We start from the raw sequence: 26600 nt of genomic DNA on the forward strand, positions 1-26600 counted from the left end.
GGCTCATCCTCCACTTTGTGATTTTGTGTTTACTCGCTCAGTGAAATCAATTAGGTCCTTCAGAATCTCCTCTATTCGAGACTGTGGCATACCATTCCATCGTACTACATCTGGCCAGTCTGCTTTTTCTGTAAAAGCCACAACCAGTGGAACACCCTGCCTGATGATGTGAGGAGCAGCAACTCCATCAGGATGTTTAAAGCAAAGTTGAAATGGCAGTTAAAAGCTACTCAGCAATCACTGATCCAGATATTTTATCAGAGATTTTTGACCTGCTTTTAATTTAATTGACTGGTAAATGTTCTTATGTTTCATTGTGAGTAGTTCACTTGCACATCTTGTGTCTTTTTCTATGTAACCTTGTGTGTTTGTGTAACTTTGTGTGCTGTTGATTTGTGCTGGGGCTGAGCGAGCCAGGGTCGTGTTGCGATTGTTTTGGTGGACGTCGCGATATGACTGGGATGCTGTTTGGCGATGTTGTGATCTTGGCATTCTAATGAACTAGTCAGCCTTAGCAAATGTATTTATAATTGTATTGTATTAACAATGACCTGCCAAGGGACTGCAGATGCGAATTAGCTTGAAGCTATAATCTGATACAGTGCATAAAATGGTAACGTTTATGTTTTATTGTACGCTGTCCCTTTTAAATAAATAAATACATTTTTTAAAAAAGCACACACTGGAATAATTTTGAATTCCAGTATAACCGGTTTATAGGAACATACGGAGAAAAGGCGCGAGTGACCTAAATGCATGTTGATTGTCTTGTAAGGACTTGAGAGGACTTTCAAAAACAAGTTACAAAGTGCTTTAACAAGTGTAAAGACAATAAAGAGACAATAATACAAAAACAATACAAGATAAAGCAATAAAAGACTAAAATACACGTTTAAGATAAATATAAAATTAGTAAAATACATAAAATAAAAGGGATAAAATAAAGTCAAATAAAATCAGGAAATGCTCTCCTATAAAAGTATGTTTTAAGAAGGGACTTAAAAGAGTTCACTGACTCAGCTGACCTGATTTCCTCGGGCAGGCTGTTCCAGAGCCTCGGGGCCCTGACAGCAAACACTCTGTCCCCTTACAAGTACGGTATGTCCTTACAGAGTAAGTGCGTATTCAGATAAAATGTGCTTATATACAGGTGAAACCAACGCACGCACACACACTCAGTCAGTTGGATTGTGGGCCTTTCTCATTTCCCAAATTTGTGCCTCCTCTATCCTCGATCCTTGAGCCTCAAGCCTCAAGCCATCTTGAAGGACATCTCAATTCCTAGGATCGAGGAGGCTTGCTGGAGGAGTTATAAGTGAGGATACACGGGAGTCTTTTCAGCCTCTGTGACGTTTAAGAGGTTTGACATGCAGCTAGACCAACACATGGCCGGAACAGGACTCTATAGTGTTTCTGTTGTATTCATAAGTTGTATTAGTTATTTCAAATGATCGAATGCCTGATCAAACTTTCTACCCCTAACCATTTGTGTAGCTGTTCGCATTTGTTCATGTCATTTCACTTTGATATCACTGATGTTGATGTTGTTGAATGTGATGTGTGGATAAGCAGCAGGACGTAAAAATGAACACTGAATAGCGGCTGGCAGGATGAATCTCCCCAGAGACGCTGTGGCATTTACGTGTGAGCCACAGCAACAAAAACTAATATTTAAATCCCTCAACACGCCAACAGGAGGGGTCAAGATCTTCTTCTAATTCATGTTCTGTTTTCTACTACACATCTACACATTTCTTCTCACACACAGTCCAGGTTTGTACAGTGAAACTTTTTAAAGCAGCCGTCCTCCTGATAAATCCTGAGCTCCATCAGAGAATCTAAACATTTCAGAGGCTAAAAGTTGAATTCTGTTTCCTCTGCAGAGTTTTCTCTGTCTGTCCTGTCAAGTTTATTACTGCAGTTTTTTTTTGTCCCACTCCTCAAACTAAATCGTGAACGACACAATAAAGAAATCACATGGAAAGCTATAGTGACCAGTGGAGGTGGGTAAAAGTCCCATACAGGTGTGGCTCTAAATCTATCTATTCAGATAATGTCCAAGCCTATCCGCGCATCACACCAATTTAGCTGTTAATCGTGACAAAACAAGTTCAAACAGCTGCTGAAGTCAATTATTAGGCTGTAATATCAACCAGAGCATTCAGCACTGATCTGCTGTGTTTCATGTTGTAATGATAGTGCCCATTATGTAGTCTGCACATTTCATAACAGTTGTTATTGGGGCTATATGAGATACATTTTACTGTGTCATTTCATAAAGGGACTGATGATGAATGAACGCTGATCTGCTCATCTGACCGAGATCACAGCGACCGATGATATAGCCGTGCAACAGGTCAGATTGACGTCACATTAAAATGACGGAACCGAGGCAAGGACATCTCATTTCATTAAAAGCCTGTTTCCTTGACTCCTCCAGCTCACATCTCGGGTGGGAGGGAGTAGAACGCGATGCGAGGAGTCGAGGATCGAGGAGGCACAATGAGAAAGGCCCACTGAATAACCGCTATCAGCCACAGCCCCCATGGTCCAGACACAATCCAGCTGCAGCCTGCAGACAAAGGTGAAGGAAGTTGAATTTCCAAATATGGTTCGTCCCAGAAGCCACCGCGCACAAGAAGTGATGATGTTTATCTCGGCTGCTCAACCCACCAGAGCCGTTAAATCAGAATGTGTCATCAATGTAAATTATGCATTAATATGTACCTTACTATAATTATGTGCTATATAGTATAGTATACTAATACTGTAATTCCTTGTTATTGTTATTGCTGCCTTTGAACCACAACAACAGTCTGACTTTCAAAAGGTGGCTTAGGAAAACAAAGTAAAAAGGCAGCTGGAGTTTTTTTTTCTATGTTGATCTTGAAAGAATCTCTTACATCTTACATCTTACATTAAGATCTTTAGCCAAAACCAGAGCGGTTAAATAGATTTTATTATATGTTAAACAGCTCTGGCCAAAATTAAACAGTTAAAATGTAAACCTTGTTACGTGATACCCAGGCCGGACATGACACAGGAATTATGGACAGGGGGACAACATTTTTCCAACTGGGCACTCATCGACACCCACTCCAACACCACCTCCATCCACTATGTGCGGATTGATACTAAATATGGTATCGATATTCTGATACCAACATTTCCTGCTCTAGGATTGATACTCATATAAAAGGATTGATGTCTAACAGAGTCATTTGGAGTGAGTGTGTATTATTATTTTATTATTAAGTATCTTACTGTCACCAGGATGGTCTAATTATACTCGGTTGGAACTACTTCTCCTTCCGCCTGTCAAAGTCATGCATGCGTTACGGCTCTGTGACAGAGCTTCTCTGAAGTCAGCCCTTTTACATTACATTATAAGTTGCTCATTTTTAGAATTTCACTGTAACTAACTTGTGAAAAATTAGCTTTGGTTTCTCATCAAAGGCTGATTTACGATAAACATCTGCTGGCATGTAGGTGAGATTTTAACATAGACCAATCAAGAGACAGAGAAACATCTTTGATGCCTTATACATTTGCATTTCCTTTCTCAGTTCACGAAGATTTTCTTTTGAGTGTATGCTAATACTGCCATTTGTTTTTCTTCGTCTACCATTTGTTGACTGTTGTTTTTTGTACTTGTTCTGTATTTAAGCAGAGGAAATACTGAGTTCGAGAGAGTAACCGTGCGTTCTCTCCGTGGCCACGTTACATAAAGAATGATTCATCACATCTATTGGACTCCATATTCTTTGGGAAGGAATTATTTTCCCTGACAGTAATAATGATGCTGTGTGTGATGTGTGTGCAAAGACAGTGAAATACTTTGGCAACACTGCAAACTTCACTAAACATCTGAGATTAAGTCAAAATAATAGGATGATGTTATGAAGCGGCAGTTCTGAGCAGAAGATTTTTATTATAATTAGAATATGACAGTAGTTTGATGTCTTGTCATTATGCAGCTATTATTTGGAATTAGTAAGCCTACAGCCTACTCTTTATTTCCCTCATGACTACAGAAACAGGGGGGGGGTGACATTATCTTAGAAATAAAATATGTTAAAAGTATTGGTATCGGTATCTGCAATACCAGCCTGGGTATTACTTGGTATTGGATCATATAGGAATTAAGTGGTATCGCACATCACTACCACCCGCCCTAAGTTCTAATACAAACGCGGGAAATTTCAGTGAAGCTCTTGGCCATTAGCCTTATAGTGGCACAGATGGAGTCCAAATTCAGTGTTGTAGACTCATCCAGGCCATGCTCACATACATATTCAATTAGCCTTCTCAATATGATTATAAAGCACAAAAGGTCAATACAGTTTTTTTAAATTAGACTGTGACAGTTATATTCCTCCTTTTAACTTAAACAAGACAAAAGACAGAAAAATGTCCTTCAATGCTTCACTGATTAGAGAAAAGTAAAATCAACCATTAAGCATTAATCATAAATCAAATTATGAGCATAAATATACTTCATCTATCTAATTCAATCTTGAGGACATTAATCAAATTATGTGCAAAACTAAAATACTGTATAGAGTATGTGGCTGTGTCAGCTGAAATGATGATAATAATATAAACAGAGGCTTTGTTATGTATAGCTTATTGTATTTTAACTGTATTTGCAGCTGTGAGTGTGATGTGCTGCTGACTAGTGTTTACTGTAGGTCAGTTTTCTTGAGGCTGTACAGGGAACTTGTGGGTGTTACTAATCTTTATTAATATAAATGGAAACACAAAATTCAGGTGGCAGGTGACAATATAATGGAATATAATGCAGTAAAGCTCCCAGGCACTCTGTGTTGCTTTAGATATGTTTCTCCTGTAGATAAACCTTGACAAGGTTACAAGGTTGTTTATTTGTCATCATACAACACAAGGTTGTTGTATAATGAAACAAAAGTTTGAAAGCTGCACACACAGAACTTAACGATTAATATATTAATATTTGAATACACATTAAATGTGTATTCAAATATTTTCTAATGTGATCATCCATTCTGAGTCAGCACACATGGATGATGTAGTCTTTCTCCTCTTTTGTCTTTGCTGTTTGGGGAAGTAACCTCTTAATATGACTAGCACCTTTTCTCACCTCAGTGAGAAATGAATTCATTTTAATTCAGTTAGAAACACCTGGACTTTAATAGCTCCTGTTTCAGTAGGTTTTCTGCTCATGTTCAAAATTTTATGTACATTCATAATCTCTCCCACATGGTCTATCTGTGTTCTCTGACATGTTCTGAAAAAAATGTCGTAATATTTCAGGAATAACATCATAATTTAATGAGAATTCATACTAATTTTGAATTCATACCTGCCCTATAGTCTGCTGGGCATTAGCCTGCATTGTTGCTCTGCCGGTTTGGCCCCTTAAGACCATATGCAGACACAGAACCATTTGGACTGTACTACTGGATGAGAGGAAGAGGGGGATAAATTTATAAACTTACAGTCCCAGAGCAAGTTTGTGCCTCAATTTTAGATGGTTATTTTGCAAAACTCTTTCACTCAGTTAACGTAACTGCAACTCACAGCGCGACACACCGGTGTCACATCAGCTGGTGGAGTTACTCGCCTCGAATCATTAGTAGTTGTTTATTTGTTTTTCACTGCGGGAGAATATTGATGTGTAGCGTGAGAGTGTGTGTGAAAAATGTCATTGCGTGAGTGCCATGCTCGATGCCGGAGAGTTGGCAGCTCTGGTGTACATTACTTGAGGTTAAGATAGCTAAAGCTTTGCTAGTCTGCCTGACTTTTAGCTCCTCACCTTCGCCTGTCATAGGCTACAAGGTGCTTCTTAATACTTTTTGTTTGGCCAGAAATTTGGCCATTGCCCTATGATTTAGTTTTCTCTATGTGTTTAGGCTTTTCTTTTTTTGGGCTCTGAGAAGTCTTCAGTGTTCGCTTAAAGCGACAGATGACAAGGATGAAATCAGAATCAGCTTTATTGCCAGGTGTGTGTACACATACGAGGAATTTGACTCAGGATTGTACATTGCTTACGATGTGCTTACTTATACAATAATAAAATAATATATAATAATAATAAAATCAGACATAAATACAGTATAGACAACACTAATATACACACTATGAACAACACAATATAGACATATTGACAAATAGTGCAGTGATCAGAGTGCAAAGGATGCAAGAGTAAACTATTATTCTCATTATGTACATGTTGAAGGTGGATATGATATACAGGTACACATACATGTACACATGTACACAGTGTGATGGAATATAGTGCAAAGGATGCTGGAAAAAATAAATAAGACTTATGACCTTATGACCTGAGGGAGGTGTATTGGTATACAGTATATACAATATGACATAGTATGAACAGCAGTGAAATAGAGAATGGTGAATAAATAAATAACAGTAAGTGGTAACCAGTAAACAGGTGGCTGATTAGAGACAGAGTTACTGGGTTATTGCACAGGAATTGTTCCTGACACTGTGAGTCAGAAATCAGCTGTTCATCAAGTGATGGCTTGTGGGAAGAAACTGTTCCCAAGTCTGTTGGTTTGGTTTGGTCTGTTTGGCTAACAGAGGGGAGGAGCTGGAACAGGTTGTGTCCAGGGTGAGATGGATCTGCAGTGATGTTTTCTGCCCGTTTCCTGACTCTGGAAATGTATAAGTCCTGAATGGAGGGCAGGCTGTCCCTGTCCTTTTTGGTGGCAGATCCAAACCAGACAGTGATGGAGGTGCAGAGAACAGACTGGATGATGGCTGTGTAGAACTGGATCAGCAGCTCCTTAGGCAGGTTGAGCTTCCTGAGCTGACACAGGAAGTACATCCTCTGCTGGGCCTTCTTGATGATCGTGTCAGTGTTGGGCTCCCACTTCAGGTCCTGGGATATAGTGGATCCAGAAACCTGAAGGATTCCACAGCAGACACAGGGCTGTTGAGTATGGTGATGGGGGGCAGAGTGGGGGGGCTCCTCCTGAAGTCCACGATCATCTCCACAGTTTTGAGCGTGTTAAGCTCCAGGTTGTTCTGACGCACCAGAGAGCCAGCTGATCAACCTCCCGTCTGTAGGCCGACTCATCACCGTCCCGGATGAGGCGATGACCGTTGTGTCGTCAGCTTCAGGCGTTTGACAGATGGGTCTCCTGAGGTGCAGTCGTCAGGTCCAGGAGCCTTTCTGATCTTCTGCCTTTGGAAGAGGTGGCTCACGTCCTCTTCACAGATCTTGAGTGCAGGTGAGAGGTCAGAGGGGGAAGGTGACTGTTTGAAGATGGCATTGGAGGGGGAGAGGTGTGACTCTGGGCTTTTCAAACCTACATTAGAAACCATTCAGCTCGTCTGCCAAGCGTTGAGTACCAGCAGTGTTGGGGGATGGTCTCTTGTAGTTTGTGAGTGTCCGTAGGCTTCTCCACACTGACACAGGGTCGGCTGCAAAGCTGTTATAAGCTTTTAGCATAGCACCTCTTTGCAGCTTTGACCTCTTTAGTCAGAGTGTTCCTGGCACTGGTTGTACAGACTCTGTCCCCACTTCTGAAGGCCTCCTCCTTGGTCTGACGAAGCTGCCTGAGTTTCGCTGTGAACCAGGGTTTTTAGTTGTTGTATGTGCGGAAGGTTTTAGTCGGCACACACATGTCCTCACAAAAACTGATGTAAGATGTCACAGTGTCAGTTAGTTCGTCCAGGTCAGTGGCTGCAGCTTCAAAAACACTCCAGTCAGTGCAGTCAAAGCAGGCCTGTAACTCCAGCTTTGACTCGTTGGTCCATCTTTTCACAGTCTTTACAACAGGTTTAGCAGATTTCAGTTTTTGCCTGTGTGTCGGGATAAGATGAACCAGACAGTGATCAGAGAGTCCCAAGGCTGCACGGGGAACAGAGCGATAGGCGTCCTTTAATGTTGTGTAGCAGTGGTCCAGTGTGTTAGTGTCCCTGGTGGGACACTTAATATGCTGTCTGGACTTTGGAAGTTCATGACTGAGGTTAAAGTCCCCAAGAACAATGAGCAGGGAGTCTGGGTGTTTTTTCTCCACGTTAGTTATCTGGTCGGTCAGGTGTAGTAACGCCTCACTAACACAGGCCTGAGGTGGAATGTAAACAGCGACCAGAACAAACGAGGAAAACTAAACGGTTTACAGTTTATAAATAATGTCTCTAATGAGGGCTGCATGATATTTCCAACACTGTGACATCTGTGCACCAACCTTCGTTTATATAGAAACAGAGTCCGCCTCCCCGTGTTTTTCCTGTGTGCTCCATTTCGCGATCTGCGTGGATGAGATTAAATCCCGGGAGGTAAATGCAAATGCTCCGTACTTGTATAGCGCCTTTCTAGTCTTTTCGACCACTCAAAGCGCTTTTTACACTACATCAGTCACACACATTCCTACACTGAGCCTAAGTGCTCCAACGGAAACTAACATTCACACTCACTCATACACTGGCGGAATAGCCGCCTATACACATACACTCTATCTTGTCCTTGGGCAAGATACTGAACCCCGAATTGCCCCTGGCGGGAGCCAGGGATTGTACCACCGACCTTCCGATTAACGGCCAACCCGCTCAACCTCCTGAGCCACAGCCGCCCCGAGGTGAAGTGCACTGTCCGGGATGCGCTCGGTGAGCCAGGATTCAGTGAAACAGAGGGCAGCAGATCTGCAGAAGTCCGAGTTAGTTCTGTTGAGGAGCAGCAGTTCGTCCTTTTTGTTGGCCAGAGAGCGGACGTTCGCCAGGTGGATTGAAGGGAGCGCAGTGCGAAATCCCGCTGTCTCAGTTTAACCAGCGCGCCTGCTCGTTTTCCCCTGCGCCGTTTCCGAAGGATCCCAAACAGAGCTGCCGCTCCTCCAACTAGTAACTCCGGGAAAGTTCCAGGGTCAATAAAGAGCAGTGGAATAGTATGAGCTGTAGAAAGTCCAATGTTTAAGAGCTCTTCTCTGGTAAAAGTTACCAAAGAGGGACGGCAGAAAACAGCGTTTATTAACAAAAACACAAAAAGCACTACGGAGCGTAATCCCAAGGCGGCCGTCTGCGGCGCCATCTTGTATAGTATAGAAATATGTTGTAATGATAATAATAGATTTATTTATCATGTAAATACATCTAAAAAGGTTTGTTATTCTTATAAGACAGTAAGTAAAGTGTTGTACTTGATCCCATTTAAGGGTCAACCATAGATCTTTGCATGGGCCCCCCCTAGGCCTTGGGCCGAGGTCATCTATACCTTTTGACCCCTCCTGACGGCGGGCCTGGTGATACCCCTGTGTATCTAGTTGTGTCGTTCTTTATTATCTTGTCATTTTGTGTACTTTTGCTTTGGCCAAAGCTGTTAAATAACAGTATATAATAAAATAATGTTATTAATGTTTTTACTAAATATAATACTTTACTATAATATACTATATAATTACAGTACAGTAAATATTAACATGCCCACATAATGTGTTAACTCATAATGTGAAAAGTTGATCTACAGTAGAAACATATTCAAAAGCAACACAGAATTCCTGAGATCCCCAGAATGCAGGAAATTAAGTGTTAAATGCTCAACACTTTGTGGGATAGGGCCACCATACCCCCCGCTTGGTATGTGTCCCCTGTCTGTTTGCCACAATGACATTCTCAGTGTTAGTAAGTATGGTGAAACTACTTCTGAACCAGCCCCGGTACAACCTCCCCTCTGCTACCCTAACCTCTGTTAGGTGTAGTCTATTCATTGGCCTAAAGTCCTGGCTCTGAGTCAACTCAGATCCTGATTCGGGTACAGCCCTAAGAAGATCACATGATGACAAGTAAGCTACCTATATTACAACTGAGCATTCAGAAATTCCAAGGTCGTGGATTAACTTTTACGCTCATTGATTTGATTTTTACAATCATTATTTGCAAAATGCAAGTGGAAATAAACAGCATGCTAATAAAATACTAATGAGAGGTCTGTAAAACAGAAATAAGCTGTCTGAATCAGACAGAATGAACAAAATGGACAAGTTTTCTCTATTTATGTTAATGATAATGGATTATTATAGACAAAAAAATGCTGTTGTGTGTGTGTGTGTTTACCTGCCACAGTGTAAACAGCAGTGACAAGCAGCAGTATCCCTGTAGACACATAGAGATCCCAGCCTAACGACACCTGGATGAACAACGCCCCCGAAAAGATATCTGTCTGGGTAACACACACACAAACAGACAAATGTTTCTACTGTATCTTAGATTATACCTCATTTGTATGTCTGCCAAATGAATGAATGTAAATGTAAGAGTGTGTCTTACAGATATTTTGGTGAAGATGTAGAGGATGAGTGACAAAACAGACATGTATATGCGTATCCTCTGGCCTCCAAAGCGTTTGGCCAGGTATTCAGGCATGGTCACCACACCAGCAGAGATGTAGACAGGGATAAAGATCCAACCCAGAGCCACCAGGACCCACACTGCCTATACACATACACTCAAGTTAAAAAAAAACACACTGTGTGTATATTAACTTTTATATATATTATATATATTATATGTGTGTGTGTATTTAAAAAACAATCCCCCTCTCACCCCTTGCGGGGTGGTATGTGTCATCCTCATGCTCGGGTCCTCTATCAGAGGCCTGGGAGTTTGAGGGTTCTGCGCAGTATCTTAGCTGTTCCTAGGACTGCACTCTTCTGGACAGAGACCAGAAGTCAGTCTCTGACCTACCAAGCAGTGAGCAGGTGTCAGTGGCTGTGGCTCATCCACATCATTGTGCACATAAGTAAGCGGCCTCGAGTTGATGGTGGCTCATGGTCAGAATGGTGCACATTTCTTCAAATTTGAGTTTAGCACTGCCAAGTACCTTTCTGAGAATAATCTTGACGAGGCTTACAAGCCTTTCCCAGAATGCGCCCCACCAGGCTGCTCTTTCAGCGATGAACCGCCGGGTGATGCCCTTCTCTGAGAAGAACTCTCCTAGCTGTGAATCCTTGATGCCTTTCCAGAGCTCCTTCAAATCCTGATCAGCTTTCCTGAACGTCTTGGCGTTATCTGAGTAGATCACCTTGTACAATCCTCTTCTTGAGATGAATCTTTTCAGGGCTAGCAGGAAGTTTTCAGTGGACAGATCTGAGATCAGCTCTAAGTGCACTGCTCTGGTTACAAGTGAACAGTGCTATGTATGATTTGTCATGGAGCTCTGTGTCTTCACATGGAGTGGCCCTGCGAAGTCTACACCTGTGATCTCGAATGGCGGTGACTGTTATTCTGTCCTTTGGCAGCGGTGCGGTAGTTTGTTGTCCAGCCTTTGCTTTGAACCTTCTGCAACGTACACATCTTGACACAACCTTCTTAACTAGCTGTCGTGCCCTCAAAATCCAATATTTCTCTCGAGTTTGCACTCAAGTGTCTTGTACACATGTATGCATTATCGTCTCATGTTGATACTGCACCAACATTTCTGTATATCTGTGGTCGTTGGGCAAAATCAATGCGTGCCTTTCTCTGTAAGACAGGTCAGAATGCTGGAACCTCCTTCCCACACTGAGCAGCCCATCCTCATCCAGAAATGGTTTTAACTTGGATTCTGGAGTCAGTGTTAGGGCATTTACCTGGTTTCAGCAGATCAATTTCTAAGTTGAAACTGGATCTGAGTCACCTTTATCCAATGTTTTCCTGCTTCATTCAGCTCTTCTGCTGTCAGTTCACCCCTCATTTTTTGTGCTTGAGCGGGTGTTGGTGATGAACCTCTTCATTCAGGCTGTCACTCCGAGCACTGTCCTTAGTTTACTGTACTTCTCCAGACATAACACAGGTTTTAAGAGCTCTGTGTCTTGATTAACAAACTGTACAGCAATCTGGTATTTGGATCTGAGTTCAGAGTTTACCTCATCTTCCTGAACATCATCCTGAGTGCTTTCCGACTGATCAGGTGACATCAGACCACAATGATCCGACCTTCTGTCAAGGTGAGTGGTGTGGTGGAGAGGCACAGGCAGGGAGAGAGCGAGCAGGGGAAGACAGAGACAGACATGCAGACATGGGGCAGAGCTAAACAGAACCAGTAAGAGAACAAGGGAATACACAAGACTAAACAGGGAACACAAGACCAGGAGTAAACACAAAAAATATTAACTAACGTACAGGACTACACAGAGAAACACAGAACCTAAAACAGACTTAAACAGGAAAGACATGAAGACAAAAACCAGACTCCTAACACATGCAGTCTAAACTTGATCAAAACACTCATCAGATCTGGATTCAGATAGGGACCTGTTAGGAGACATCAAACACAACCCGCAGTTTTGTTGTCACCTTATCCTCCCTCAGTACAGCGTGGTGAGGTAAGTAATATTTCTCACTGCTTGTGATGGTGGTGATGTATGCTCCCTCGGCACATCCTCAGCCATTCCTTGCTTTAAGTAGTCCTCCACTACTTCATTGTATCTGCTGTAGAATGTAACATCCTTTTTTAGTTTTCTTTTCAAACTCTCCAGCCTCTTTTTTGCAATGCGGAAATTGTCTTGGAGTGGAGGATGGTTTTGCCGCCATGGCAACTCCACTTGATAACGTCCATCCTTGAAGATGGAGGTTTCCTCGAACCGCTGCAACGCCTCCACATCCTCTGGGCTGTCAGACTTCTCGCTTGTAATGCCCAGAGACTCAAGTTCCCAGAATGCATGCAGTTGTTTGTCAATCTGTGCCTCCTCAATGAGCTGAATGTGCATGCATGTTGTCCCTGTCATGCTGTACACTGCTACTGGGCCCTGTACTGCCCATCCAAAGGTGCTCTCCAGTGCCACAAGGGTCTCTGTGAGTCTTTCTACTCGGCCTGATACTATCTGCCAGTAGTAATCTTAGCCAGTTAGCACAGAAAGCTCAGATTTGTCATCTCCAGCAAAGTCTGCGAGTTGGAGACCTCTCCTTTCCATCTCTTTCTGTATATGTTCACCAGGGACCTTCATCAACGCTGTACACACCTTGGGGGTCACAACTGCCTCTATTTCAATGCTCTGCCGTTTATCCCAGACATTGTCCAAGCTGAGCCTCACTATGCTGCGCTTCACTGTTGTTGAAGAGGAGAAAATGTGCGAAGGGTAAATGTCCCTTGTCTAATGACAGGTAGATGCAGTGCCCTCACCACATTCTCATGCACAAAACTCCCTTGGCTGCCCCCATCTAGCAAGCAACGGACCATCTTCCTGCTTGTGGGCCCTACAATCCATGCCTTGGCGGTTTGTAGCAGCACAGTATTCTCATTATCAGGCTTGCTCCTTTCTGCTTGAGGAATTACTCAGGAAATTAATTAGGAAATAACAGTGTCCATGTCGGCAGAACAGCAGGTAGGGGTGCCTCAATTTTCTCACAAATGGCTGCATGATTCCTGCCCACATGCACATGACCTGCCCTTCGACCTGCAGAACCTCGCAATATGTTTGGGTCCCAAACACACATAGCACCTGCCAAGCTTCTTCAGTATTTCTTTACATGCTGACACCTGGTGGTCTGGACAGTTCTCAGATTTGTGTTCAGCACCATCACAGAACAGGCAGTTTTGTCTCAGCCCTGGTTGGATCTGATCTTGTGTTATTACCCTGCCACTGAGAGTACACTTTGGATGGTTCAGTGGAGAAAATTATTCTCCTGGCTTCTGCTTCTCCCTTATATCTCTTTAGATGGGTAGCCAGAGCAGTAAGTCTTTGTTTGGCAGTCTCCAGAACCTCAGGTATCGACTGCTTGTTGTATTTCTTAGGTAACCCTTTCCTTGCACCTTTCCTTGCACTGACAGCTGACTAACCTCTCTTCATGTTGCCTTGATCTTGGTCTCTCGCCTTCTCCTCCATGGGGGGTAATGCTCTTTGTGGCTTGTGGTGTGTGGCGTACATCAGCTCATTGGTCTCGGTTATGGCTTTATTAGGGATAGTATGTAGTGCTGCATTCACATCTTCTAGCAGACCTTCAGAGGGTGCTTTGTCACTTAGCCTTGGCAATCTTGGTCGTTGTACTTGGGGGTCCAGCTTGGTTATGATCTTCAATCGTAGTTCAGTCACCCTTATGGTGAGTGATTCTGTACCGTAAGGGCTTTTTGTTATTGGGGCTTGGGACCCAATCTCTGAGTGTGGGGAGGATGATGATAACATCTCCCCGCTGACCTGTCATCATCCTGGCTCCCTCTTGCTGTAGTATATTTGTTGTACTTCGTCAATCTCTAGTTGTGATAGCAGTTGCCGTTTGGAGATGTTAGAACACTGAGCTAGGAGTCGTTTCTTTGTCAGTGTTGATGATGGGTTTCGAAGCATGCATATATCCCATAGTCGATAACCTCTTTCACCAGGATTGCTTGTATAGTGCCATTGCATCAGATCCATATTTTCTGCTCTAGTCCATGAATGTCTTGTTCCAGTAGCCCATTTTATATATATATATATAATGGCGTTTGCATTCACAGCTGCTGCAACAATCTGTTTGCATAACCGAAGAATGTCAGGAACCATCTCAGGGAAGCTCATCTGCATGCTCGTCGTCTTCATCGGGGTCTCGACCTGACTGCAACTTCACACAGCCATTGAAGAGGAGTGGACCAACATTCCACAGGCCACAATCAGCAAGGTGATCAACTCTATGCGAATGAAATGTGTTGCACTGTGTGAGGCAAATGGTGGTCACACCAGATACTGACTGGCTTCTGGACCCTGCCCGTCACCCACAATACAGTGAAAGCCAGAAATTTGTTTATAACCATCTGTATACACAAACATATACTCACACATACACACCCATACACATACAACGCAACAGAGTCAGTTAGTGGTCACAGATTTGATGTGTCTTGAACCATCATTTGAGATGGTTCTTAAAACTCGAGTAAGCCAGACATTCCCTTACGGCAGCCAGTAACTTGTTCCAGATCTCTTTTCCCTTGAAAAGAGATTGTCCAGATTGTCCAAATGTTGTGTGTCTGTAAGGCACCATACAGTCTCCTCACATGGAGGCCCTGGTTCCAGTTCTGCCACCACCAGTTATTTTCAATTTAATGTATTCACTTAGTGGGGGTGGAGTAAGTCCATGTAGGATCTTATATAGAGAGTAGGCAAATATAAACTTCGAAAAGTTTTCAAAACTTAGCAAGTTACGTTTCTGCAGGAAAGAAAATGGTTTTCTATATACGATTTTAATGGCTCTTTTAAAGAGTGACTCTGCTGGTTTGATGTTGTGGCATTTGTAAGTGACCAGTTTGTAAAACAGTATTCAATATGAGAAAAGATCATTAACTGAAGAAACATTTGAATTTGACAGTTTTTGAATTAGACATTTGACATGTTTGACAGTTTTTGATAATCTGTTGACATAATTTTCAAAAGACAGTGTGGGATTCTGTAAAACGCCATGGCATTTGAATTCATATACAATTTGTAGTTTTTCTTCTTTCAGGAAGTGAAGTGTCGAGATTCAGTGTTGCTGGATCTGTGGTTGCGGGTCACCTGCTGCCCCTGTTTTCCTGCTCGACACCCTCTGCTACAATTATTGTTACTATCCGTATTGTTATTATTATCATTAACATTACTATAAATATCTGTACCATTATTCATTTTAAGTATCTACCACTATTACCTTTACTGTCTTTACTTCTGTGTGGATATTGTGTAGGCTGCTCCACCCTACCCCCACAGCCCTCTGTCCCTCTTTATTGCTATCTCTTTCTCTCTTTCCCTCTCTCGCTCTGTCTCTCTCTCCCCCTCACCCCCAACCAGTCGAGGCAGATGGCCGCCCACCCTGAGCCATGGTTCTGCTCGAGGTTTTCTGCCTCTTAAAAGGAAGTTTTTCCTTGCCTCTATTGCCTAGTGCTGCTCATGTTGGGAACCGTTGGGCATTTGTAAATCATAGCACAAAGAGTACGTTCTAGACCTGCTCTATATGAAAAGTGCTATGATATAACTTGTGAATTGGCGCTATATAAATAAAATTGGGGATAAATAAAGTCCCTGACCATGTTCCTTACATTCCATTCAAATCCCCCAACAGCGATTCCTCCAGCTGCTCCTGTTCCCGCCAGACCAATAAACAAACCGCTGCCAACATTACTGGACATCAGAGAGGCTCCAATCTGTAAACACATACAGATAACACATAATAACATGAAGAGCGTATATTTCCATTTATAGATTGTTTGGTTAGACTAGTTTACAGCCCATGTTATTATTGAATATGTACTGTCAATAAAATACTTGCTGGGTATCTATACCCAAACAAATATCTAATTACAGGGAAAGAAGACAGCTTAGGGACAAGGGGATAACAGCTCTGTTTAAGTGAGACTTAAAAATTAATGACATTGTAGAAAAAATGGGACAGGGGTTTTGACATTAACAAATTAGTTTTGACATCTTTTTCATTATGACATACTATTCACAAAGAACAACTGTACAGTAATGTAGTGTTTCTAATTAAGTTCTCTTTAAATTCCTCCCAAACATCCGGATGTTGCTCAGTACTGTACACTACTGTACACTATTTCTTTTGTAAAGTTCCCACATTGTTACCCCCTAATTTCACATCCTACTAAGTACAATACAACACGTCAGTACAAAAATTACACTGTAAATTTGTTAGAATTACCGTATGCTGTATTTTGTGGGAGAAACATTTAAGTGGTGAGGTTGCGCTCATAATTCTTGCAGATGTTACTTTTTTGAGCTTGGCATTATATTACATTACATTAATTAATTTTAGCTGACGCTTTCATCCAAAGCGACTTACAATTGCTATATATGTCAGAGGTTGCACACCTCTGGAGCAACGAGGGGTTAAATGTCTTGCTGAGGGACACATTGGTGGAGGTATCACAGTGGGGGATTGAACCCGAGTCTCTCACACCAAAGGCATGTGTCTTATCCACTGCACCCCAGATTTGGCAACGTCCAGAGGACTGAATATTACCACGAATAGAATTATTAATACTGGACTATCACTACTGTTTGTTTTTTAACACAACTGTCTTTTATCTTGCAAAAATCATAAAGAATTACATTATTATTAATAGACATACAGTCCCCTCCAAAAGTATTGGAACAGTGAGGCAAATTCCTTTGTTTTTGTTGTTCACTGAAGACATTAATTTACTTGCTCTCTCAGGTCCTCTGATGCTGGTCTTCTTAATGTCCAAAGAATGAACAGTAAAACGTTTGGTGAAGCAGCTTTCATGGCTTGGAACAAACTGCCATTACAAATAAAAAAAAGCAACCTCTCTTGATAGTTTTAAGAAGCAGCTCAAGGCCTACTTTTATGCCTTTGCTTTTAACTGATTATGTTGTGGTGGCAGCCCGGCGGACGGTGAGTGTCCTGTTTATTCCCCCTTTTTTTCTCGCATTCTGTTTTTCCCTGAGTTTTGCCTCTATCTCTGTGTCTCCTCCCCTCTCCCTGTGTGTGTGCTCTCCCTCTCTCTCCGCTCCTGAGCCTGGCTGACAATCCACACCTGCGCCTCATCAACCTCCACCTCTGCCTGCCACACCTGCCAGCAATCAACCTCATCTCAACCTCATCTCAATTTCTACCCCGGTTCTCCACTCAATCTCTGCTCCACTCACCTCCGTCTCCCATTTCGGTCAGATGGGCTCGCCTACCTGCCTTCTTCCCTCGCATCACCTCCACGGCGCTCCCCCGGCTCTCCTTTGCTCCTCACCAGTCTACCGACCACCACACTCCTTCCCACCTCGGCCTCCCGTCTCCCTCAGCCCTCTCGCCTGAACCTCCCCTGCCCCGCTGGCTCCTCGGTCCTCCACGCCTGCGTCTCCCGGTGTCCACCTCTCCCCCCCTTCTCCAGCCCCTCAACTCTCCTATTCTTTCCTCAATAAATCACATAAAAACCAGAAGCATTGTGTTTGGGTCCGTTCTGTCCAAAACCATAACAGATTATAGTTATTCTTTTGCTTTTATCTGATCTAATGTATTGTATTTATTTCATACTGTAGTCCTGGCTGCTACCCTTTCCCAGTTATAATTCCTGTATTTTGTGCTTGTGGATTATTTACATGCTGTATTGTATGTTTTATTTATTTATGTACTTCTTTTTACTTAAGCGCTCATGATGTAAAGCACTTTGAGCTGCATTTTATGTATGGTGCTATACAAATAAAGATTATTATTATTATTATCATCACCACCACCAACCCATTCTTCTCATTATCCCAGTGGCTGTGGCATCGGGAGAGCGCAGCTATTTAAAGCTGAAACAAATCAACAACTATTAGCGTCCATCAGACTGTTTTGGCTCACTAATCTCTCCATTGAAAAGTATGTTACGTTCAAGATGAATTACACAGCTCTTACTGCTGAGCTTGCTGCCAAGAAAGCAAAAAAGTGACTTATGTGTGGGGAAGTCTATCTCATTTATTTGAGTTACACAGGATAACTCATTGTGCTGCCATACTAAAATGTGCCAACATGACTGTAAATACACTAAAACTTGTTATTTTTCTTTATGTGAACGAGATTAAATGAGACCATAATGTTAGGTGTGCATAATGCAGTTATTGACTACCAAAGGTGATTAAAGAGAAAAACCTAAATGAGCTTGTACATCTTATCATAATATCAGATTACAAATAATTACAGAGCAAATACATGTACAAACAAGCTTTATTAAAATGTATTTGACCTTGTACAACACAAGCATGTGCAAGAAAACATCTTTATTACAGTGGAATAACACTATTACATTTCCACTCATGTAGGTACCTTTTGTAGGGCACATGAAGTTTATTGGTTGGGTTAAGGTTGGGGATAGTTGCAGATAAAAAACAACCTCAAACTCTATTTTGGGAGCTGCGTCTTGTCACTGGGACAAAAGTATCAGGCGACTGTTTGTATGTGTTTTGTTATTTATTCCTGTTCCTAAAGCTCAAGTTGTGTAACTGTTTGTAATGTTATGTTACGTGTAAGAGCAACCAAACAGGACAAGAATTCAGACAATAGAACATTACAGTATGTTTGCAAAGCCATATACATAGCATAGCAAAAAGCACATTAACATGAAATTGAAAACAACACATCATGGACATCAGTCAGAGGGTAGGTACTCACAGGCCACCAGGTCATTGAACGGCCAGCCAAGAAGTACCCCCCCACAGTGCTGCGATTGGCTCTCACTGATGACTGAGAAGGAGAAAGAGGTAAAGGTTAGACCAGCAGTACACTAAAAAAAAAAATATAATGTATGTTGTGTCACTGCAATATCACTTTTACAAACAAAAAAACTTTTCTGTGCTGTCACACAAATATAAATCAGTTCCTGGTGACTTGGACAGAAATCAAACCAAGGATGAGCTCCCAAAAATGTTGTGTTTATTATTCTAATATTCTTGTAACTATTTGTACTCTGGGATGAATGTATTGGAGGCTGGGGGGAGGAGACTCAGTATGGGGGATCCATCTCTAGGGTAGAGTCACCCGAGCTGATTACGGGCCCCCAAAGAATCAACAGATTTAGATGGAGCTGTGCTGAGCCGTGAGCTTGACAAAGGTTAAGATTGCTGTGGATATAGTATGCCTGGGAAGACCAGCAACCGAGGACTTGAATGGTTTGAGATACCAGTCTGGCAGCCAGTCTGGCAGCTGCACTGATGTAGAAAGAATGGCTGGAATAGTGTTCTGAAGATATGCCAGAAAGACTGACTACAATTGAGTGGCAGTTCCCCCTTTTTTAGACTAGGTCTTGTGGTACTGATGTGTTTGGTCAGCTGCTCGTTTAGTTAGGACTCTACACATAAAATGTGGATGGGGAATGAAGCTCCCAGCTGCTCAGTTTTACTTCTAGAGTGTGAATACAAGTTTTCTCTCTGAAAGAAAACTTTTATGAGTGTGGAATGGTAGTGTAGAGGTAAAGAAATCTGCTTTGTCTGCCAAAAGTTAGTAGTAAGTAAGTAAGTAAAAAATAATAGGGTCCGTTTCAGTGAATTTTGAGAAAACACCAGATGTCTGGGCAAGACTTCCCATTGGAAAGCAAAATCCAAGATGAGATCTCATAGTTGTTTCCTTCTTTTCTTCTAGACACAAATGAGCTACTTTTAATACCAAGGTGAGACCAAAGGCATTTTCTACCACTTCTCAAATTCATCTTAGGAGAAACAACCACATAAAATTTTATTTATGTCTGACTCTGATCAGAACAAGAGATCTTAAATAAGTCTAATTTAAGTCTTCTGAACATTGGACCATGAGATCAGAGAAAGAGCTCAAAGAAAACTCAGCTATGACTCCCGGGATCTCATGATTCTTCTCAAATATGTCTCAGTTTTCTCATATTGTCCTCAGGAGCAAAAAACTCATCTCTGTCTTACTCTGATCAAAAGATGGGATCTCTACAGTATCTTAACTAAGTGTAATTTCAGTCCAGAATGTGGATCAGAAAAAAGCTTCAAGATATTTCTCAGTTTTGTCTTAGTGACCCCACTATTTTCTTTTTATGGGGGTTTGTACTTTTACTCCCCTTAATTTCAAATCCTTTCAAACCCTATTTATTGTTAATTATTATTATTATTATTAATTATTACAAGTTACTGAGAAAAATAAAATAAATTTTGACATTGAAAATAATGCACTTTCAAATGTCATGTTTTCCAATTTCTTAAGTTCACAGCCAGCATAACTGGAACAGCCAATACTTTGACATGATGTTTAGAGATTAATTCATTAAGGACCGAATGCACTCAAGAACTGAGATACATACATATATACATGTATCTGTCATACAGAATAAGCACTTTTACTTTTGATACTTAAGTACATTCACTATGGAATACTTTTATACCTTTTACTTGAGTAGAATTTTGAGGACCTTAATTGTGTATATGGTATTTCTCCTCTTTTAAGTAAAGGAACATTGTACTCTATTTACTTCATTGTTAATTTTAGCAGGATGGTGCAGCGGCAGTGTTGCTGCCCTTTGAACAGCAAGAGCAGGGTTCAAATCCAGCTCAGGTCAAGCCTCCAGCACAGTTCTCCAAGCATAGAAAGCAATGTTGTCACGCTCTGCCGGTTGGCCATCCTTTGTGTTGCACTTTTGAGTTTAGTATCTGCCTTAGTATGTTGAGTTTTGGGTTCTGTCCTGTCTAGTGTCCAGTATCTGTTATATAGTCTGCTTGTCATGTCAAGTCTCTGTTTTCCTCTGCTCTCTCTCTCTGCCTCATTAGTCTCATGTCTGTCACCTGTGTTGCTCCCGCCCTGCTCGTTAGTCCCTGTGTATATATACCTGGTGTTTCTGTCTTGTCCTTGTCCGGTCATTGTTCATTTTACCCCCCAGTCTGTCGTGTGTGTACTCTCTGCCTGCCTGTAACCAGCCTTGCTTGTCTTGTCTTGTCTTGTCTTGTCTTGTCTTGTCTAGTCTCGTATCCCTGTACTTTTGGATTTTGGATTTCTGTTTTTCAGCCACTCACCTGTAAGTGTGCTCGCTTTTGGTTATATTAAAACCCTTCTTTGAACTATACCTGCTCCGCTCTGTGTCCTGCGTTTGGGTCCTCCAACCTGCCTCCACACCACGATCGTGACAAATGTAATATAATCAAGCTCACAAACACCTCCCCAGAGCTCCCAACAGATCTTTAGGAGCAATAAGCAAGACATTAATGAACTCAATAAGTTACAATCATGAGATCTCAACTGTTACTTTCATTTATCCTATTGTAATCTCAATTCAGTATCTATTTGTCTTACCTAAGTCTCAAAACCTCAATCTCTCTTTATTTCATCCTTTTCTCCTAAGGGGTTTTAGGAGCAACAATTCAGATTGGAGTGATCTCTAAAAGATATACTATTGAGATCTTAGTGTTTTCTCAAGAGTTAAAGAAAAGACTATTCTGAGCAAAAGAGTTTTCTTCTGGGTTGTAGTGCTAGTGATGTCTGCTTTAGAGAGCCGAGCTCCATGGCCTGCCAGATGGATGAGGAGGATGGCATGGCCGATTGTTGCGTATTGCATGGTCGCCACGCCTTATGAATGTGTGTGTAAATGGGTGAATGCAATTAAGCTTGATGCAGAGTCTGTTGTTGAGAAAACTGAGAGAAACTGGACAGGATGGGTTGACAGGTGATAAGAGGTATGGTTGAGGCGTGACCCTGCTCCTGACCTTAAGTTAACTTATTTTCTGGTAAATGGAAATACACCATCATAATGGCTATGCTCATAAAAGAACCAAAAGAGCCAGATGGAGGTTAGCACCTTTCAGGTAGGTTACATTATTTGTAATCCATGTATTGAAACATGTTTAGCATGTACAGAAATTTGCAATCATAAAAATGACTTGAAACACTGTGCCCTGCAACTTTTTGAGCCCAGTTGGTTCTTTGTCAGGTAGTATCCAGGTTTTGTCATATTTCCTCTGAGCATGTTTTAGGATAAGCATTTGTGGAATAAAAAATAGTAAAATGTGACTTAAAGTGTAAGCTCATAGAGGTTTAACACAGCACAGTATTACGATAAGCTCTTCACCTGAGAAAGGTCTTAAGATATTTTAAAGATTTTATTAAAAATAATGATGAAGGCGTAAGTGTAAAATGAGTTGAGCCACTTTCAGATCTTACCCAGATCCCAACCACCATGACAAAGACAAAGTAGATGACAACAACGGCGATGTCAGCAGCATCCAAACTTAGACCTGTGCTGGAAGGAGCTGCTGTGGTGAACCCAGGGGAGCTGCTGCCTGCATGCCAAGTACAGAAAAGAACTTCACTATGGTAGCATTTAGTTCTCTATCCCTATACTGAAAACAGCCTCTATAATCATTGAATTAAATAACAACAAAACATGGCAACAGCTAATAAATTTATTATACTAGTGCAGTGCCCGTACACAGGGGTCAATGTGATGCCTTCCTACGCTTTTAGATCCAGTGTGCCTTACACCTCATCAAGAAAGAATTAAGTCCTAAATTTTAAAGTCTTGGTTTTTCTTGAAATAGTAAGCTTCATAATACTTGGCAGTTGAGCAAGGACACCACATACACAATAAACATTTCGCAGAGATTAAATTAAACTATTATTTTAAAACATGAGATAAATGTGAACTTAATGAATGAAACAGTTATTCATTGCAAAACACATTTTACATTAGGAATAAAAAACACTATTTGAGCCAATATAGGAAAAAGTTGGTCGAGCAAGCTCCTCAAAATTGTCAAGTTAGCATATCATGAGGTTCTTATTTTAATCTGCAAAAGAAACACGTGAGTTCTCAATAGTAACTTAGTATATATTGTAATATTATGTAGACATTATTATGTTAAACATATTATGATGTAACCGGCCACACTAGCATACCCCGCCCTCGCTGCTGCAGAGCACACTGAAACAACACATCAATGGCGGAGATACTGCTAGATATTCAGCACTTCTTTAGAACATCATAAAACTCTTACAAGTTGAGAGGATGAAGAGGGACTATTCATCTAGGCACGAGAAGAGACACTGACAACTGTGGGGACTGCGGCCAAGTAAACCTGTGTTCTCTCCTCTCAAAGTCTGATGTTAGCAGATAACAGTAATGTTTGGTTAATGTGCAGCTGCAGTGAATCTCTATTCTGTCTGTCTGTCCAGCAAACCCAGCTGAGCAGTGCATGGCTTTGTAGCAGGTCTACGTATGATTTTTAATAAACTTATGAAAATTAATATTTCTAATATTTAATTATACAATTATTCACTAGTGATCAATTAGTTAATAATCGCTCAATTATCTTAAATCAATCAGTCAGTCTCTGATTTAAAGTTCTTCATGACAGGGACTTGGAGTTAGACAATACACACACACACTTCCTGTGATTACGGTGAAATATATTAGATAACTTAGGTGAATTAAATCAAAGAAATAAACAATGGCTAAACAAACATGATGTAAACAACAAGAATGTTGAGTTCTATTGTAAATTGGGTTCTCTTGTGGGGAGAATTTGATTCATAAGGGCAACTAATAAACGCAAGCTATGATAATAACTCAGTTTGGCTATGACTTTTAAGGGTTAAAGATAATCGATTAACAAACTATTGGACAACACTGATCACAGAATGCAGGGATTTAGCCTTATTGCTTGTCATTTCTCCCAGCCGGGTTGCTGGTCGGCGGCCTCACGCTGGCTGAGTTCCGTGCGTTCTCAGTTAGGACAGCTCACAGCCGTCAGCCAGCGCTTTCTCTGCCAGGGAATTGCTCCAGAGGTCCGTCTGGGTCGGCTTATTGAAGAAAACTTGGAGCGGGAGGTCTTTAACCCTGGCTCGGGTTAAAGGTTTGATTGTCCTTACTGCTGGCAAGACGGGCCCATGAGGCTCCGGTGGGAGCAGTGTAAGTTAGCTCGACGGAATAAAGCTTAAAAGAACGTTCTTGAATTAAAATTGTGTAACTTAACGGTCTGATAACTTTTAACAAACAAAACAAAAGAAAATAAAAAAACAAGTAAGTTGCTGCAAACGAGGGAAAAGCCGAGGTCGCGGCGCTTCGCGTGTGTGGCTTGAAAAGAACAAAAGAGTTTTCACGGCAAGCCGGGTCGAACTTCTTTTAGGGCGTTGCTGGGAGACAGAGCACACTGAGTGTGCAAGGGAAGAGCGAAGAGGAGCCAAGAGAGCGAGCAAACTTGTGTCGCTGCTTTTGTTTATTGGGGCGTGTTCCCAGGGGGCTTGGCTTTGTTCCCCTGAGGGCTTGTTTCTGGTTTGTCTTTTAACTTTTAATATGTCTATTCTAAAACCTATTTGCGCGTATTGTAATCAAATATCTTCCCACTGTCAAACTGTTATACCATTCTTAGTTTTAAGCATTTGATAAAAAGGAAAACAATTGTCAGTAGTTAAACCTTAAGGTTAGCATTTCATAGGAATCACATTAGATGAAAGGAACTTTACTAGCTTCCTGGATAATATTGCTGTTACATATTCTTACTTAGAGAATATAAGCAAGTTACACGAACATGGCATCAGATTACGAACGGGTAAAAACAGAGTGACATTTATACATTAAAACGGCATTTCAGAACAATGGCATGTAATACTTATTTTGTCCTCTTGGGTGAACTCTAGTTCCATGAGTAGACTTAAGATAGCAAATGATTATTTCTTTAAACAATCATTTGGCCAGGAGCTGGGAAAATTAGTTATTTAACATTAAATTTGAGCTGGAAAATTAATCAAGTAGCATAGGATAACATTTCTTTATATATCATTTCTAAGTATAAGAGGTCAGAAGGAGCTGGAAATAAAGCATTAGTTAAAAACATCACTTAAACAAATGTCAGGAATCATTACTGAAAATTAAAACACTGCGAAATTAACTTATATGGATTCTTCTTTTCAATAGCAACAAGACAGTGACATAACTACTTTAATGGAGTGGAGAGACCTGTTTAGTAACTTAACAAAGATTGTTTAATTAAACAAGGTAATGCTTTGAGTTTGAGGAACACAAAGGAATTCGGACTGTGTACTTTCTCTGGCACCTGGAGGACTGGGGCGCTAGCGAGTCATTTTGCCAATCATGTGCAAGACCCATAAAATACGAAAGAAAAAAAAATCTTCAGTTCCAAGAGGGTCCTCGCACTTTTTGTGCTCGGGCCCTAACTATTTGCATACCATAGATAGTACACAACAAAAATCATCCTTATTATACACATTGGTAAAAATATTGAAAGCAAGGCTTTTATCTTGCCCAGGCTGAAAGTAAAATGATAATATAACAGTTGTACTACAAACCCAGGCAGACTCGGCAATGCCCAATCCTGTTAAGAGTTGCTGAATTTCCTGTTTTAACTGGCTCATTTAAGTTTGTAATTCTGCTTTCTCCTGTGTTCCTGTCACAAAATAAGGCTTTTTGTAAAAACAGTTGTGCAAAGAGCCTACGAGCATAAAACTGAGTTAAAAGTTTCATACCTGCAGTGAGACTGGAAGACATATTGACTCCAATCTTCCAGATTGTGTTGACTTCTTACAGATACTCTGTCATCCAGTGCTTCTCCTATGTATAAGTTCTTCTGGCTGTGTAACAGAGTTAGGTGATCCTGCTGGTAAACTCAACAGAGGTATGTGAATCTGTGCAGTCAACCTGAAGCTTAATTATTAATCACTTTGTCAAAGTTCACGGCTTAGCTTTTAGATTTTTTTTGCCTTTACTGCACAGCTGTAAAACTGTGACAACTGTAGATAGAGACAGGAAAGGCTACAGAATGCTGTGGTAAGGACTCAGGGAAGAGTACACTCTCTACCCGGTGAGCTACATGGGTGCCCTGTGGTGTATGTATGTTGACAGGCAGCTAAACGCCTTCCCTCATCTGGACTTTGAACAGCAGGTTTATTGAAAGGAACACGGGTGAAACTAAAGAAAAGACAAATTACAAATCTTCCACATAGGCAAAGTTTTTGATTTAGTTTTACCACAAATATGAGCAATAATATGTAGCAGAGTAGTACAGTATGTTGTTCGAGAGAGAGAGATACAAGGAGTGCCACAAGGAGCCACTAGGCTGCCAAACAATGCCACAGTAAGGCCATTAGCTGCCACAGTCTTTTTTTTCTAAATTTGTAAAAAGGAGGATTTGATTTAGATAGAGTAATGTTCAGTTAACTGCTAATTGTTTACTTGTTGTGAATGAAAAACTGTTGCTGCTGCTGTTGAAACT

The 26600-nt window shown here is 41.3% G+C and overlaps 1 protein-coding gene across 2 annotated transcripts; it reads right to left on the minus strand.

Moving 5' to 3' along the window:
* Positions 1 to 2193: 2193 nt before the first annotated feature.
* LOC119901283 (sodium/glucose cotransporter 4-like) lies at positions 2194 to 26212 on the minus strand. 2 transcript variants are annotated; one of them, XM_038716894.1, is made up of 7 exons: positions 24074 to 24127; positions 22534 to 22652; positions 19042 to 19113; positions 15962 to 16066; positions 10270 to 10434; positions 10057 to 10162; positions 2194 to 2572 (listed from the first exon to the last, which is right to left on the minus strand). In XM_038716894.1, exons 2-7 carry the CDS (start codon positions 22549 to 22551, stop codon positions 2442 to 2444), a joined length of 597 nt encoding a protein of 198 aa, XP_038572822.1. In that variant the 5' UTR covers positions 22552 to 22652; positions 24074 to 24127; the 3' UTR covers positions 2194 to 2441. The 2 variants fall into 2 exon arrangements, with proteins under 2 accessions (XP_038572822.1, XP_038572821.1); XM_038716893.1 differs by lacking the exon at positions 24074 to 24127 and adding an exon at positions 25855 to 26212 and having other exon boundaries at positions 2205 to 2572.
* Positions 26213 to 26600: the final 388 nt, after the last annotated feature.

The sequence above is a fragment of the Micropterus salmoides genome, unplaced genomic scaffold (assembly GCF_014851395.1).
Source record: "Micropterus salmoides isolate LMB-PRFRI ecotype aquatic unplaced genomic scaffold, ASM1485139v1 Ms_hic_scaffold_13, whole genome shotgun sequence".
NCBI lineage: Eukaryota > Metazoa > Chordata > Actinopteri > Centrarchiformes > Centrarchidae > Micropterus > Micropterus salmoides.

Excerpts from the sequence above, each read along its gene's own strand:
- LOC119901283 (XM_038716893.1), bottom strand. The coding sequence starts at position 25,876 with ATGTCTTCCAGTCTCACTGCAG. Across the intron at positions 16,067-19,041 it reads GTTCAATGACCTGGTGGCCT|ATTGGAGCCTCTCTGATGTC; the intron begins GTGAGTACCTAC and ends ATGTGTTTACAG. Across the intron at positions 10,163-10,269 it reads ACATCTTCACCAAAATATCT|ACAGATATCTTTTCGGGGGC; the intron begins GTAAGACACACT and ends TGTGTTACCCAG.